The sequence below is a fragment of the Dermacentor albipictus genome, chromosome 10 (assembly GCF_038994185.2).
Source record: "Dermacentor albipictus isolate Rhodes 1998 colony chromosome 10, USDA_Dalb.pri_finalv2, whole genome shotgun sequence".
Classification (NCBI taxonomy): Eukaryota; Metazoa; Arthropoda; class Arachnida; order Ixodida; family Ixodidae; genus Dermacentor; species Dermacentor albipictus.
Genome location: NC_091830.1, coordinates 82,262,850 through 82,280,038, shown reverse-complemented (window position 1 = coordinate 82,280,038; position 17,189 = coordinate 82,262,850). Strand labels below are relative to the sequence as shown.

At 47.0% G+C, this 17,189-nt stretch overlaps 1 protein-coding gene across 2 annotated transcripts in view; it reads left to right on the top strand.

The window, feature by feature from the left end:
- Window positions 1–17,189, top strand: part of LOC135904229 (uncharacterized) — a 141,733-nt gene that overhangs the window by 62,000 nt on the left and 62,544 nt on the right. For both annotated transcript variants that reach the window (XM_065434869.1, XM_065434870.1), the window contains exon 4: window positions 11,896–11,947. In XM_065434869.1, the coding sequence (XP_065290941.1) occupies window positions 11,896–11,947 (52 nt within the window). The remainder of the gene's footprint in view (window positions 1–11,895; window positions 11,948–17,189) is intronic.

Here is a 17,189-nt window from a genome sequence, read left to right as displayed (position 1 = left end):
GAGAGGCGACGCAAGGTAGGTGTCAGGGCGGTAAAAGTGAAGGGCCATGAGCATGAATAAGGAAAACTTAGCATTTAAGCAATCGAGTTCAATGGGGAGCGGTAATTCATTAGTCAAAACCTGAAGAGACGAGGTACAGTCGCGGATAGAATATTACGGAACATGAAATCTAAGAAAAAGGTGAATATATCCGCAACCTCATAACGCAATCTGGTATTTGCATTTTGTACCTCGACTAGAATATGCTAACAACGTTGTCGTGGGCAGTTTTACTGGTTACTGCTACAGGCTGCTCGGGCATTGAACGTTTTCGGAGATCCCATGGTCCATTTTATTCTGTCCGCAACTGTACGCGTCGTAAGAAAAGCACCGGTGATTGTAAGAACAAGGGTTCGTTGGATAGAGGTTATATTGAGTTTAAACTGTGGCGTAGGAAAAGTGGGCCACCAGACAGGAGAAGCATGTGTTATGGAAGGAAGCAGAGCCTGATTATAGAGGAGACAGAGAGCGCAGGGAAGCATCAAATAGTGCATTTGAAGGAACAGGACAAGAATGGAAGAGAGAAGGTCTGCTTTAGCACGGATATACGTTAAATGCGCGTTAAGGGTGGGATGTGTGTCCAAGATAACGCCAAGAATTTTGATACTCGACCGAGTATCGAGGGCGATACCGTTAAGGCGAACAATGGGAAGACGGGTGCGTGAATAGGAAGAGGAGTGGCTATTGTGGAAGTAGAGGAAACAGGATTTACCGGTACTCATTGTGAGTTTAGTGCGTTGTGCCCAGGTCGAAATAAGATTGAGTGGCATGCCTTAGACTCTAAGGCGCGACGATTGGCTGAAAAGAGCGCGACAACAGTCTCATCGGCGTACGCTTGCGCAAATGCGTCCGGGGGAAAGGGCAGGTCAAGTAATACGTAAATAACAACATTCCACAGTACCGGACTGCCGGGTGTCCTTTGAAGGCTGCCCAAAGTACCCGTGGCAGACACCGCACCAGCCTACGATCAGAAAGTGACCACGCGGTGTGCTAAGAAGGATTTTAGGAGACATTACAGGTTAGACGGACAATTGGGGGAGCGTAAAAAGTGGAGAACGACCCGGTGCCAAACACTGTCGAAAGCGCCTTTGAAGCCTAGGCAGATGAGAATGGCGTGCAGAAGGTCTTTCGAAGGCAGTACAAAGCGGTGGACGCCCTCTTCTAATGCGTAAAACCGAATTTACGCGGATAAAGTAGGTTATTGGAGTGAAGAAAATGTAGAGCCGGGAATTGAGAAGACGTTTTAGAATTTTGCTAAATAAAGAATTCAATAACAATAGGACGGTAGGATGAAGGAGAATCAGGAGGGCGGTTGGGTTTGGCAATAAAGATGACACGTCCTTTACGCCACTCAGGAGGGAAGTAATGTAGATTGGGACATTGGTAAAAAATGAAGAGGAAGAAGGACAAGAAAGGACGGGTGATGGGAAAAAAGAGTTTTGAGCATTTATGAGTCTGTCATGGCCTGGGGCAGCGTTGGTGTTGCCTGAATTGAGGGCATGTTCAATCTCGCTGACGGTGAAAGGGAGGTCGAAAGTCCTCGTAGAGTAAGGCGTGTCGGTTATAGTACGAAAGCGGACGTGGTCATATCATGCATTGAGGGGGAGTCTCTAGAAACGTGAACAGTAAAGAGAAAGCGGGAAGCATCAAGAACACTGCATGTTGAAAGACCATCGGGTAAAAGGAAGGAGGGGAGGTAATTGGTTCGAGAGAGTTTATCAAAGCAGATGCGGAAAGGAAGGCCGAAAAGATTACGTTTTGAGAGATCGGAGCAGGTAGATTGGGAGGCAGCAGATTGGGCCATGTCAATGTGCATTTTATAGTTGGCATGGGCATCGTATTATTAAGCCTTAAACGTCTGTCGAAGGAGAGGGTCAGTGGTGCGTTGAAAGCGCCGACGGGGAGCACGGATGCGTTTGCGTTCGACGGTGAGCTCGGTAATCCACCAAGAATTGGTCGCAAGAGGCGCAGCCTAATCCAGCGAGAATGGAGATGGTAAAGCTGGTCAAAGAGGGTGCAAAATTTCGCTAAAACCAAATCGACTGCGTTGGGTGATAGCAAAGCCGTCTGCTGCACCATCGAGAACCATGGAGAAGTAATGAGTGACTGCAGGAGATGAGATGTAGTCGATTTGGTTAAGCGTTTATGCCGAGGTTTGGTATAGCCAAAAAAGAAAAACAAGATATATTTGTGGTCGGAGACCGTTTCGTCATCGTCTATCGAGCAGCTGTAGCTGCGTAAGGCGAGAGCAACCGATGCAAAGGAGACATCGCTCCAACTCTCAGCAAGGTGGAATTGCAAGGTAGGCGGCCAGCGTGGATCATTCAATGCTTTAAAGTTGTTTGCGGCAGCAAATTGTGCGAGCTGCGCGCCACGGATATTACCTTCCACTAGGACCCACAGTAAATGTTTGGCATTCAAATCACCCGCCATCACAAGAAATGGCTGAGTGATACAAGACAGGTGAGCCTCTAAGGCATAAAAAAGGGGTTTCAGTGGTTTGTGGAGTGGGGGGGGGGGGAGCGTTAACTTCAAGGATGACGAAACAGACGGAAGGGGTGACACTGGAGACCATGCCATAGAGACAATGGGAATGTATTAGAAACATGTCACATGAATGTTTACGTGCTGAGGAAGCCAGGCGCCAAGCAACTGGTGAAGCGAAAGTGATGTAAGTGTGAGGTAGGTCCGAGGTAGGCAACTCTCTTCCGGACCTACCTCACACTTACATCGCTGATACAAATCCTTTCTTAATCCATTACGGACCGGTTTCTTTATTTTCTTGCTATCTTGAAATAAATGTCATATCTTAACTTACATTTATACTAATTATTCACATGCAAGAAATTATTACTCTTGCCTAATTAGTTTTTGAAATATAGCCCGTGACCATATGGTCACACTGTGCCCTTACGCTACAGCAAAATATGCGAAGTTAAAAACATTTATTTCAAGCCATGATACATCACAAAAAACATATATAGCGAATAGTCCAGCACTTATTTAGTGTGATATGTTTTAAATCTTGGAATATACATGCTGACGTCATACTTTGTGCATTGTGTGTGCACCGCGCTGTTTCAATTATCTCATGCATACCTCCACCTCTTGCCATTAGGTATTGGTGCAACAAAGTGAGCCACTTGGTCACACCGCGTACCAGTCAGGACATCACCAGTCTTTGGTATTCTGCGTTGACCAGGTCCTCTAGGCTTATTGTCCCATTGCATCAGGTAGCTTTGTGCAATTTGACTGCGGAATTCCACCTGCGTGACGTTGAACCCTGTGCTACGAATTAGCGCCAAGCGTTGCTGATAGATACATGACAAAGTGAAGTGAAAATCGGCCACCACCACTTTTTGCAACGGATTGGAATCCTATAGGCGCCTGCATTTGCATCCATCTGGTCAGTACCTCCTATAAATCTTGTACTTAGCAACAGGGTTTGGATGGGCCACCTTGATTCGCTTCTTATCAACATACGAGTACTTGCCCTATCGAGTACGGTGTTGTCAAGAAGATCAAACGACTCAACAGGTGAAAAGTCCCTGTAAGCAGCAAAGTTTGGGTCGAGAAATATGCCAAGACTTGTCTGGAGATCACCCTTCGTCCACTTAGAAGCAGTGGATAATTTTGCCTGAATGGCTGCATCAACTACAGAAGAAGAAACCTCTGATATTCTGTCACCTCGCTCGCCGGGGTCGTCATCGTCCGAGTCGCATCCACCAATGCGGCGTCCGTCAGAAAAAACAGTTTCAGCACTGGCTCATAGGTACCACCTGCTTAGAATGTCAATGAGCCCACCTGAGTCTTCATCGGCCGAGTTTTCACCCGAATAGGTGCTAGCCTCTGGCGGCTCGATATAAATCACTGACACGTCGTCATGTTCCTCTACGAGGACCTCGCTATTTCTTCCAACATTAACCTATTCAGACAATAAAATAAGAAATAACCACTGTGACAACGCGCCAACAGCCGTGCAAGAGATGAGAATGCAGTTAAAAAATAAATAAATATTAGGTAGCCTAAAGGCCCAGCGTGACCATATGGCAACGCGCAAGATAACACGCTCGTTCATGGATAAATCAAACATTAATCCTTCACAAATGCTCATCGAAGGTCACATATTCAAAGAACAATACGGAGGTAAGGATATCTGACTGTTGCTTAAAGAAGTAGTAAAAAGAAAAACACGCTTACCCCTTGGAGCAATGCATGGCAATGCTACTCCCAGAGCAACACTTATTCCCTCCTTTGCGAGGGGCTCCCAGAAAACGACTGACAGCTGCTGCCACTTGGTATCCATATAGGGAACTCTAATCTGTCAAACGGCACATCAAAGGCGATTTTGGTGCCGTTTTGTTAATCGTAATTTATTGAAATCCACTGTGCAGACCACCGTGACCATATGGTCATGCTGGTCTTTTATGGGTTAATTAAAGAAATAGAAGAACGTAAGCCAATCATACAGAAATCCAGACAGAATGAACTGTATAACCGGCCTTTTAGTATTGCCGAGTTGAGAGCTGCGTTGCACACAAGCAAAAGTACTGCACCAGCACCTGACATAGTCATGTATGACATGATCGGAAACTTACATACTGACACACAAGTTACACTACTCACGCTGTTCAACCCTATTTGGGCTGTGGGATACCTCCCGTCCACATGGAAAGAAGCGATTGTGGTCCCTGTTCTTAAGCAGGGTAAGGACCCTTCCTTGGCGGCAAGTTATCGTCCGGTAGCTCTTACAAATTGTCTCTGTAAGCTTTTCGAAAAAATGGTTAATCGCAGACTCATACATTTCCTTGAACTCACCAATATGCTCGATCCCAATCAGTGTGGCTTCAGAGAAGGATGATCGACAACCGATCATCTAGTGCACACTGAAAGAAATATCCGTGAATAATTTGTTCATTAACAGCTTTTCCTGTCAATATTCCACGACATGGATAAGGCGTATGACACAGCATGGCGTTAGAGGATCTTGCGAGATTGTCGGGAATGGGCATCCGTGGAAATATGCTGAACACAATTGAAAGCTATTTGTCAAATCGCATCTTCCGCGTGACAATCGGCAACGTATTATGGAGACCTTTTATACAATAAACTGGTGTACCCCAGGGATTAAAGCTCAGTTGCACTCTCTTTATCGTCAAGATGAACACACTTCGTTCTTTACTGCCACCAGCCATTCTTTATTCTGTCTACGCAGACGATATAAAAATAGGTTTCAAATCGTGCAACCTTACAGTGTGTGAAAGACAGGTACAGCAGGGCCTAAACAAGGTTTCCAAGTGGGCAGACCAAAATGGATTTCAAATCAACCCCCACAAAAGTTCTTGAGTTCTCTTCACAAGAAAGAGAGGCCTGGTCACAGATTCTTGTATAGAACTGGACGGAAAACAAATACCTGTGAACAGTGAACAAAAATTTCTAGGGGTTATACTTGACTGGAGGCTTGCTTTCACCTCAGACATAAAATGGCTTAGGGCAAAATGTCTAAAACTATGAATTGACTTAGTCCTATCCTAAGCAGCATAGGGTAGCGACAGGAAGTGTTTACTGAATCTTTATAGGAGCCTAGTTAGATCCCGATTAGATTATGGTGCCGTAGTATATCACTCTGCTGCACCGAGTGCGCTAAAGATGTTAGACCCCGTTCGTCATCTGGGTATCCGCCTGGCCACTGGCGCAATTAGAACAAGCCAGACGAGTGATCACTACCTTTTCAGAGAACGTACGTCAGCTTTCAACTATTCTCTCAATGTGCGCTCCAATGAAGAAGATCCGTGTTTCAAAGCTGTTCACGACTTGACGTGTGAAACAATTTTTCGTAATAAACCCCCTATGAGACTTCCTTTCGCACTGCGTGCAAGAGAACTTAGCATGGAAATGGATGTCCCAGTTCTCGAACATCGCCTGATGCTTGCAGCTAAGATATTAACGCCCTGGGAGTGGCAGGTGAAAAAGTGTGACGTATCCTTTGTAGAGGTCACAAAGCACGCACCTGACCTCGAAATCGCTATGCATTTCCGTGAACATGAATCGAGGTACAGCTGCTCCGAATAGTACACAGACGCGTCAAAATCACATGCTGGTGTATCTTATGCTGCTGTTGGTCGCTCTCTTTCTAAATCTGACTTAATAAACCCGCAGACAAGTATCTTCACTGCAGAAGCCTATGCAGTACTGTCTGTAGTAAAACATTACAGAAATTGAAACTCGACAGAGCAATTGTACGCACAGACTCGCTAAGTCTCGTAAATGCGTTAATTTTATTACAAAAGCACAAAAATCCTGTTTTCATTGAACTTTACTCCCTCTTATGCAGCATTTATCTATCACATATACATGTGGTAATATGCTGGGTACCTAGCCGTAGAGGTACCGGGGGTAATGTACTGGGTGATAAAATGGCCACATCACTCACATCACTAAACCCTTCTCCTGCAGCTGCTGTTCCTGTCACAGATCTGATGCCTTTCTTGCGCAAGAAACTGCGACAACACTGGCAACGTATGTGGAACGCAGAAATAAATGATAAACTGCACGTTATAAAGCCACAGTTAGGTTTTTGAACCACCCCAACAAAATCACGGCGAACATTCTGCCACCTCAGAATAGGACACACATTTGGTACTCACAATTTTCTGTTTACTGGAATTGAACCGCCACCTGTGGTCAATGTCGTGAGAGGCTGACCGTCCTCCACGTCCTCTTGGAGTGTCGCAAAGACGAATCTGAAAGAAAGTAACATTTTTCTCTTACTTATCGCTATTGCGTACCTCTTCACCCAGCTATGTTTCTTGGTAAAGAACTATTTTCAACACCAAAGTAGTCCTCAATTTTTTAAATGAGGTTGTCCTACATGTTATAAGCCCAATAAATTCGTAGCGCATCCTCTTTCCAGAGGACGCCGCTGTGAAAGTTCTTTTATATAGCACATGCCTCCAGGCCCTTGTGTCTCATGGGCTCTGACGAGGCCATGGTGCTCGAGTGAATTTTAGAAACTGATACATATTTTTATATCGTATCATTATTTTGCAACGCACCTTAATGAGCATAGTAAACGCCATTTGTCCTCGCCATAATCTTATTACACGTACATTTTACGCACTTTATATGACTATATTTTAGGCCTCTGTACAGTCACGTCACATAAACTTCATAGAACCCATCACTCCACTGCAAAATCAGTAACACTTGCGTGGCGCTCTTTGGACATACCTGGATTTTGTGCCAATAAAAACCACACATTCATTCAATCATGGGGGAGAGTACGGAGCCCTGGGGCGTGCCCGCACCACCCATTCGGACCGTTCGCGGCGGGACCCCGTCGATCTTGACCGTCGCCTCGCGCCCATTCAGGAAGCTGCTGACATATCAGTGGAACCTCGCCCAGAAATTGGGTCGGGTGATCTTGTCCCATATGGCCATGTGCTTCACAATATCGAAGGCACTCTTGCTGTCTAGCCCGAGCAGGGCGCGCACGTGCGCGCTCCGAGCGTTCACGACGTGTTCATTGATCTGCTGCATGTCGTCCTGCGCAGAAAGTTCCTTCCGGAAACCGAAGATGTGGGTGCCGAAGGCGTCCTTGTTCTCGAGGAGCGTCGTCACCTTGTTGAGGCAGGCACGCTCCATCACTTTCCCAACGCAGGACATGGGGGAGACCGGCCTGATGTTTCGGTCCTCCAGCTGCTTGCCTGGCTTTGGTATGAGTATAATGTCCGCGGTTTTGCACTCTTGCTCAATTTGGCCCTCCTTCCAGCACGTGTTGATGCACTCGCAGAGCTTCTCGATGGCGCCGTCGTTGAGGTTCCTCTGGATTTTGTTGGTGATCCTGTCAGGGCCGTGGGCCGATTTGGTCCTCAATAGCTGGAGGACCGTTCTAAATTCCTGGGCGTAAATGTTCGCGTCCAGGTTCTCGTTGGGAGCCCCGCAGTACTCTGGGTGGCTCTGCCCTCTCGGTCGAGTGAGGGGCGTCTGCACGAGCTCTTCCACGAAGACCTCCGGGTCGTCCTTGTACTTGTGTCGCAGCTTGGCCATCTCTGTATGGGTCGCGGTTCTGGTGCTTGCCGGGTCGAGAAAGTGCCTGCGAATCTTCCAGGTGCGTCCCGCGCTCATGTTCCCGTTCATCGAGTCGCACACCTCCTGCAATTCTTGCTCGCACAGGTGGGCGCAATGTGTCTCGATCTCCCGGTTGATTTCGGCGATCTTCTTGCGTGTCTTCCTGTTGAGCTTTTTGCTTACTCGCTCTCTGTTGCATGGATTTCTTGGCCGCAACGAGATGTGCCCGCCGGATGTTCACTCTGGACGGTTGGGGAGCGCCATCGTCGCCGGCTCCACGGCTTCTGTCTCCTTCTCTGGGGGGTTCTTGTTGCCAGTCTGTACATTCGATCTCATCGGTAGGTTTCTCTACGTCCGCGAGTAGTTCTCTGCACCATTCGCCAATGTCTTCGATCGGGCCCTCCTTCTTGTCTCGTTGCCTATTTTTCCGAAATCTGTCGCAGTCCACGATTCTGGCCTTTCAGCAGACATCCACCTTGCTTTCAACTTCTCTCATGGTCACGCACAGGGTCCTGTGGTCACTCCCCACGTCCTCGAGAGTGCACCTTTTCACGTACCATTCTCACAGCTTATACAAGGCAGATCCCTATAGGTCGCGAAGCTTCGGGCGAAAAGTGGTTCAGAACAAATTGTCACCGACATCAGCAATTGTGGTTATGGGAGCAGCGATTGAAGCGCGGCTATTTTTGGTGGGAACGAACATTGGGAAAGGAAAGAGCGTGTTTTAATTAAAGCGACACACACATAGATTCAATCAATGAAAATAAAATTCTTGGTCAATATTATATATGCATGACGAGTAAAGAAATAACTAGACCATTTTATTTTTTTATTCTGAATAAATACATTCTTTTTCAGCGCCCAATGCCGCTATCACTTGCAATGCAGCGCAGCTCTTGGAGTGTGCAGAAAGGCGCGCTCGTAAAGTTCACCTGCTACAATACGCCCTCCCACCTCCCTCCTTCCTCCTCTAACACGTTGTGCTATTTGGTTGTCGACGTTTGCCTGAATTTGCTGACCCGGGTAGCTTCATCGTTTCTTAACCTGTTCAGTAAAAGTAGTCAGTTACGAGCACAACACAGTTGTCTACTATAGTTGTTTTGTGCAGCTGCGCTGGCCATCGGGCTTGGCGTCCGGAGACAGGACCAGCACTCTACACCTAAAGTTTCATGGGCCTCTAAAGAAAGTAAGTTTTATGCAGGTGTACGACTTCGACTTCAGTACTGCTGGCTTTTAGAGCGCAGCTCTTTGGCGTCCGTTCCTGGGTTTCGCGTCGTCGTCGGCGTCGGCCTCGTAACCAGCTCGCCTCCGCCGCCGCGCTCCGCCGCCGCGCATGCGCGCTGTCGGCTCTCCGGGCGAGGGAGGATGATGGAAGGGAGGAGGAGAGACTGTGGAGGAGGGCTGGCTACACAAATGGCTCTTTGGCGTCCGTTCCTGGGTTTCGCGTTGTCGTCGGCCTCATAACCAGCTCCGCCCCCCTTTCATCCCCCCAGCGCTAGCAGCGACCGACTGATACCGCTTTCGTGAGTCCGCTACCGCACTCACGAAAGACGTCGTGCACTTCCTGCAACTCGCATTAACCGTCCATCGATCCACACCGATGTTAGTAGTGGGGGACTTTAATGTTGACATAAAGACAAACAGCAATTTCCTAACACTTATGCGGGAGAACATCCCGTTCCTCTCGCTCGTAACGCGTCCCACGGCTGTGACAACCTCGCGAGGCACTTGTATAGATCTCGTCTTTGAGAATCAAGCATTGGTGTACCAAGTCGAACATATATCAGTCTATTTCTCCGACCACAAAGCTTCCTTCATGACTGTCAAGAACTGTTAATGGAGTCTTTGTTAAAGGAATACGTGTGAAAAATAAAAAAAAATTCTGTGATAGCGCATACATGTGTTGCTCGATTTCTTTGCCTCAATCTATCGAAAAGGTGAAACAGCTTATTTGCTGCGCTCAAATTTCGCATTAGGAAGTAACGTAATCGTCGGTAATTTTTTCCTACGCCGCTTTCCGAACTGCAACCATGAAACGTCCATCAAGTCGATTGGTGGGGCATCTTATTATACAGCTCTCATGTCAGGACACCAAAACATATTTCGTGCTTTCGCAAGTAACATGACGTCACTTCTATTTTTAGCGGACATGGAGTCACAATATTTTGTCTTCCGCCGCAAGTGTTCCGTCCTCATACAGATGGCGCTAAGCACCATGAACTGCGGATGAACCACAATGTTTTGCACGCATGGGCTGCTCTGGAAGCTTCGCTGCCAGGTATATTGATTTACTTTGGCTTGTACGTCTTAGAAGCGAATTTCTAAAGCCACGCGGGTACGAAGTGTGAATGACGGCAAAAAATGAACGCAGGAAAGCGCAACCGCACGAATGGTCGGATCTTGGCTCAGCTCCACGTGCCACGTGCTCCAGCAACGCAACTGCCTCGGGCGACCGTCTTTATGTGCATTGCAGTTGTTGCTGAGTAACTATACACTTCAGTAATGGATATTCACGTAGAACTGCAATCGCTGTGCCTTCAGATTTGCCAGCGGAACGATTTCTGCCTACTCCTGGTGAAATTTGAGAGCGCACTATTTGGTAGCAGCTAGCACATTACTGCGTATGAAGCAGCAAACACTGCACTGCGCCAAGCCTCTTCGCAAGCCGGTTCAAAGCTGTCCGCTGGTTTCCGAGTCGTTGTGCTTCTTCATTTCTCTGTACCATTTCTCAACCAGGACAAAAATAGAACGTGCTCAACCTGAACCAAACCAGTATTATTTTCAGTTCAATATCCTTGTTTTATATATATATATATATTGTCTATGATTACAATTCCATAAATTTATGAATTTTTCAACTGGGCTTGGTTCCGTGACAAACTATTTCTGGTTCAACGATACCTGCAGGAATCCCGATGCTTAGAGAACTCTAAGATGTGGAGAACAAAAATGGATTACTAACATGAAAAATCTCCAATCTAGCAATCCTGTCAGCATTCATGGTATACTGACTTGTGCAACTTAGGAAATATGACGTCATGATCCGCCCAGCTCAAGCTACGAAGCAATTTAATGTTTAGCAGAATACGATGATATGAATTTTTATTCGCATTGCCTTTTGCTAACCTAAAATGGCCAAAAATGAATCAACAAATGCGTAATATACATTTGAGCCAACAGAGGTTAAAAATGAAGAGTAAACAATCGAGACAGGTTTGCTTGTAGAGAGAAATGTTGCACACATCTTAATAAATAAATAAATAAGCATATATATATATATATATATATATATATATATATATATATATATATATATATATATATCCACACACATGTACCCATATTGCTGTGTTGAAAGATTGGCCTAATGGCTTTATCGACAATGTGCAGTTGCATGTGGTAAACATAGCTTATTGGATGAACCAACTTCGGAACGTTTAATGGACAAGGGTGAGTGGTCATGTTAACGGTAATCATTATTTATTGAGACCCGCCATGGTTGCTCAGTGGCTATGGTGTTGGGCTGCTGAGCACGACGTCGCTGGATCAAATACCGGCCATGGCGGCCGCATTTCGATAGGGGCGAAATGCGAAAACACAAATGTGCTTAGATTTTGGTGCACGTTAAAGAACCCCAGGTGGTCGAAATCTCCGGAGTCCTCCACCACGGGGTGCCTCATAATCATAAGGTGGTTTTGGGACGTAACGCCACCTAATGTTTTATTACTTATTGCCGTTTTTTATTTATGATCACCATACTATACAAATGTCTGTTGTTCTCTCCAGGGTTACGTAAACAAGACCTGGGTACATAAAGGATCTGTCTCCAAAATCTCAGGTAAGTACTCTTATTTATAAACAACGATTTTAGTCTAGAAACTGCAGAAAAATATTAGCACAATTGCAAGTATGTATTCCTTTCTATAAAAAGCACATTTGGGTAACAAACTGCCACACAATATAGGGCAGATCGCAAGAACGGGAATGCCTGCATGCTATATACACTGCGTCCTCGTTGCAGTAATTTGTATACAACGTGCAAGATATATTTGCGGTGGAGAACCTTCGAGGGCGTTCGGTACAGCAGTTAAACAATGCGTTGAGTATCTAACAAAAAAGCTTGTTGATGAGCGATTTGATGCTGAGTTTGCATGGCGTAGCCAGCGCAAGCAATACGAACACGAACGACAACCCCGCTTTTTTGTTCATCTGTGCGCTTTCGTTTGCGTCCCTATTATTTGCGCTGACGTTACCATATACTGTATTCCCCACTTCACCGCATTCCGTTCGTTCTGTTTCTGTATTAGTTAGAGGGAAGTTTCTGATAAGTAATATCTTTAGGCTTGCAACTAAAATCGATGAGGTGCTAAAGCGAGGAAGCTAACATTATTTTCAATATTTCAGAGCTTCACTTTCCCCACCATTGAGTACAGATGTCCATTTTCTGTTTCAGCTTTTTCCCGCGACTAGGGACGCCCAACTTCACATTACTTAGGCGCCATTCTATATTTATGTGCACATTGCTGTCTCTCACATTTGCAATATATCGCCTAGTCCTTACTTTCTGAACGCTCTAGCGGGTTCATTGTTGGCATTAATCCTCAAGTCAGATTTGCTGTTCTCGTAGGATTGCGTTGTGGTTTGTGCTATGAACCTTATTCGCTAATGGCTGATATTCAGATGCTGGAAATTTGAGATCAGGCATTCTAGAAATCTAGTTTACAATAGTAACGTCTAGGCTTTATTGTGAATATTACATACCGTGCCCATAGTGGGTTTATTAGGCCACTTTCCATCTATATATCATGCGCTCCAAGTCAAGGATTTTCTCCTCTACTTCGCGCATATACGCTTGTTATCGTGCTATTATTCCAAAATGTGGCCAGACGGCACAGCCTCCTGGTCACATCGCTTCCCTTCGTTTCAGTGTGCAAGGCAGATTACCGAAGCCCATTGACGGATAGCAAGAGTTATGTTCCTTTCCCTTTTTCTTCTGCTAGCTTCTGTATTATTTAGATAGCAAGATTTTTGAAGTCCGATGTCGGCGGCCCTCGACTACTCACGTGCGAGGCAACAGCACAGATGGAATAGCCGTTGGCTCATAAAGAGCTGCTTCATTCAAACGCCAGAGTCCGTGTCCAAGGTCGAACCTACGCTCCTCACTCAACCAAAGCGTGGCGGTAAAACGCTCGATGGCCTAACCAGTCGCTCACCAGCCAATCACACATGAGTATTCACACCATTACCAGCAATAGCACCAAAGCTTTCGAGAACAAGGCTGCATTGCTCAAAACAATGACAACACGCAAGGGGATATGTAATTTTAAAAACACGTCATTGCACTCTTCCCTACATTTGACACCGAGTCTTGGCCTTGACGTCCTCCGGCACCGGAGGCCAGGCTGGAGCTCGCACTTGTGGCAATAAACTGTCCGCATGGTTCGATTTCGTCTAGGCACAAGCGCACGTGTTGAACACACAGCACGCCTGCTACTGTTTCCAAAAAGCTACGTCTATTTGCGATATGGCTGAGTTACAAAAACTGCCGAGGAAGCGCTAGAAAAACTTGGACACTCCATGCAGCTGTGGGCCGGGTGGCTTGAATCCCCTGAACACAGAAACTGCCAAAAGTCAAGTTTTCTGTGAAACCACGCCCAGTCAGTTAAGATGTTTTCGAAACAAAAAGAATTACGGTCACTGGTCAAGTAAAAAGTATTAGACGTTTAGTAACACACACGAGTTCCTTGTTCACAGCGCTGCGGACAGTTCATGGGGGTCAATTTATATCCGTATGACGTGACGTAGGGAGCGAAGATAAACTTTCGGCAGGGTACCGTAGGTTCTATTGGTTGTTTTCTGTTGCCCGTATATACAAAGAATTGAGCAGCAGCCTCGTGGTTACATTCTTTTCCTTTCCGATGATTGAAGCGTTGTACCATTTTATCGTGTGATTCCACTTGTGCACGTATTCCGCCACTGTGTTCGACACATGACAATTTTTCTCGACATCGAGTTCACGTTTTTTTTCAATCGCCTTGCGAAATTCCTGGTTTCGATCATCTAGCAAGACGCGCACGGTAGCGATCGCATACAATAGCACCCACCGGTCGCAGCCGAGTAAATGTTCATAAACAGATCTGCGTTTTCTCAAGGCGAGCGCAAAAAGCGCGCGGATGCCAAACATCAGTACTGCAAGCGGGTTACCGTCTGCCGCGTTGCCCCTCTTCCGTGCATACGCCTCACCGCGCGGCGACGACGCCCGTAAACAGCCGACAGTAGCGGCCCCTAGTGTCAACGAGGCATCTGGGATTCCCGGGGGCGCCTCGCATTAGTGTGTGGCTGGCGCTAAACGTTTTCATCTTCTGCGTACGCTAGTCTCACCGTAGGTTTCCCAATCAGGCCACACCGTCCTCCCGCGAGGATTCGGCTTCGGCAACTCTTGTACAGCGCCGCTAAGGCATCTTCCACGCATACATATCACCCGCCTCCTGCGTTCGAAAGCGGCATTCGCGAATGGACCGTTATACGAAAATTGGCCCATTTAGCAGATAGAGAAGTTATCGAGCACTATGCAGCATTCACATAAACTGGGCGATTCTGTTCATAAAGCTTCATAACAAATCTAAGAAGCCCCTAGGTTTCCTGGACAATCTTCATTGGGAAAAAATTCAGCTCAGCTCGTCGAAACACCATTGTGGCCGCCGGCAAATTATCGTGTTTGGCCACCTCGTGCAGGGTAACGGCCTGCAACCAGACCCGTAGCGAATCTACGCAATAACAACATCCCTGTTCCACGCCCTGCTAATTATATTTGCAGCTTCCTCGGAATAGAGTATTGCTTGTATTTTGTGAAATATTTTGCCGTCAACGCGAATCTGCTTAAGGGGCTTTTCAGAAAATGTATCCGTTCTTGAAGGCACATCCGAGAACCTCCCTGGGTGTTACATATCATGAACCCGCTAACCAGCCCTCTGATTTTCCTACATCGACCACACTGTCCCTGCCAAACCTCGTACTGAAGAAATAAGCCACGCAGTCGGCGCTGTATTACACCAGCGCTAGCATTGTCATGATATTGTCATCGCTTACAGTAGCTGGAAAATATCGATCGCGAAGCACAATTACGCCACCACAGATCTCAACTTATTGGTGTTGTGTGGGCGTTTGCGAAATTCCGAGCCCATTTATACGGCAGGCCGATTCTTTTATTGCCGCCCACCGCGCGCTCTGCTGGCGGTCCTCAGTCAAAAAGATATTCCTTAATATTGATAATTTCCCTCGATACTGATATTCGGCTCTTTATGAATCTGGCCGCCAACATCGTGATGAATATTGCGCTTCCCGCTATTCTGTCGACTACCATAACGACGCTGATGTGCACACCATCCAGCCCGTGTCTGACTTGGCTTGCATTGGTGAGGAACCGAAGCGATACTTCCTGCGAGCGATCATCGAAGGTGCGATATATTTTGCCTGACATGCTTCCATTTGTCAATTGGCGTTCCAGGATGGCATCTTGTACCGCTGCTATTTCCGCCATGACCAACCTGACACTCTTATTTTTGTCGCTAAAGATTTACGCCGGAGTGTTCTCAGTGATCTCCATGATACATCAGTGCCGGTTAACTCGATGTATCTGCTACCTACGAATGTGTCCGCAGTCGTTTCGTTTAGCCAGGCCTTGCAAACTAATCTGCCGTGGCAGCTCGCCAGTCATGTCAACATCATCAAACGCACCCGCCGCTATCTGCTTGTTCCATTCGCTGTCCTTGCCTACAGAACCGTTTTTCTTGCGCTATGCTGAACTTGCTAGGGCCTCTTCCCACATTCATTTGAGGACAAAAACTAGCAGCCGTGGCTAATCATTAAGCTATGCGGTCCCGCGAACCCCGCTGACGACTTCTGCAAGTGAGGTTGCGTTGTTTCTACTATCTCATGTTACCTTACTTCACAATTGCTTAATGACCGCGGCTGTAACTCTTTGTCCGAAGTAATAGCCCACATTCTCAATCTTGCTCTACTGAACCTGAACTAACCAATTTTATCATCCCCATAGGAATCGCCACACGGAGCGCTTGAACCGCACTTTCACATGTATGCTGGCTATGTATTGTAGGGGTTGGAGGACGGACTCCGGGATGAAAACCAAACTTGGCAGGGTTTATTTTACATTAAATACAGAGAGGTGAGAGTCAAGTAACAGTCGTACAGTCATTACGGGCCGGCAGCAACTCGGGCGCTGCGGCCCGCGGCAAGAAGTTCGAGAGAGGTGAATCAGGGAATCAGGGAAATGCTCTGGTCTCTCTGGAATGCTTCTTATAAACCCTTCGAGCACTGGAATTCGCGTCATGTTTGACCAATGGGAGAGTCCGCTCAGATGACGCCATTTTCGGTCAATCGTTGGCGCCCGTGTCGCGGTGTCACACCCGGCGGCACTCTGGGTCTTGCCTCGCTGACTTGCAATGCACTTCTTCTAAGGTGGAGAAGGGGGGGGGGCGCTCATGCTCCATTGTACGAGGGCCCACCTGCTCCCGGTGGCACGGCTCCACAGTGGTGGCAAATGCCTTCTTCAAAGGCGAAGAGGGGTGACGATTGGGCTCTATTGTCCGAGGGCCCCTTCTAATCCCGGCGGCGTACGAACTTGTTTGCAAGTGTCCTGCCTCAGGAATGTGGCACCCCTGCTTCTGCATTCCTCAATTAGCTGTGCTGCGATTCGAAGTGGTTTGGGGAAATCGAAGTAGCCTCAGGAAACGGCGCCATATCTAACAGCTCGTCCTCGCCCCGGTTGTTCTGAATGGCCGGTGAACTCAATTCGCTGGCCATGAGGAACGCTGAAAGAACCTGCAGGGTATTGGTGTCGAGCCTCGTTTGACGAACTTCGGGATCCTGGGCCCTGGAGAACATACGTCAAACAAACAAAACAACACAGCGCTACAGCGCGTGTAAGCGCAGGCTCTTCACCCCTGACTCGCCAGGCTATTACTGAGTCAAAATGAACCCGGATCTTTTATTTCCCCAATTTTGACAAAACAGTTCCAACCACTCTTCCAAACAGCTATCCATTTCTCCTCGATTGCCGA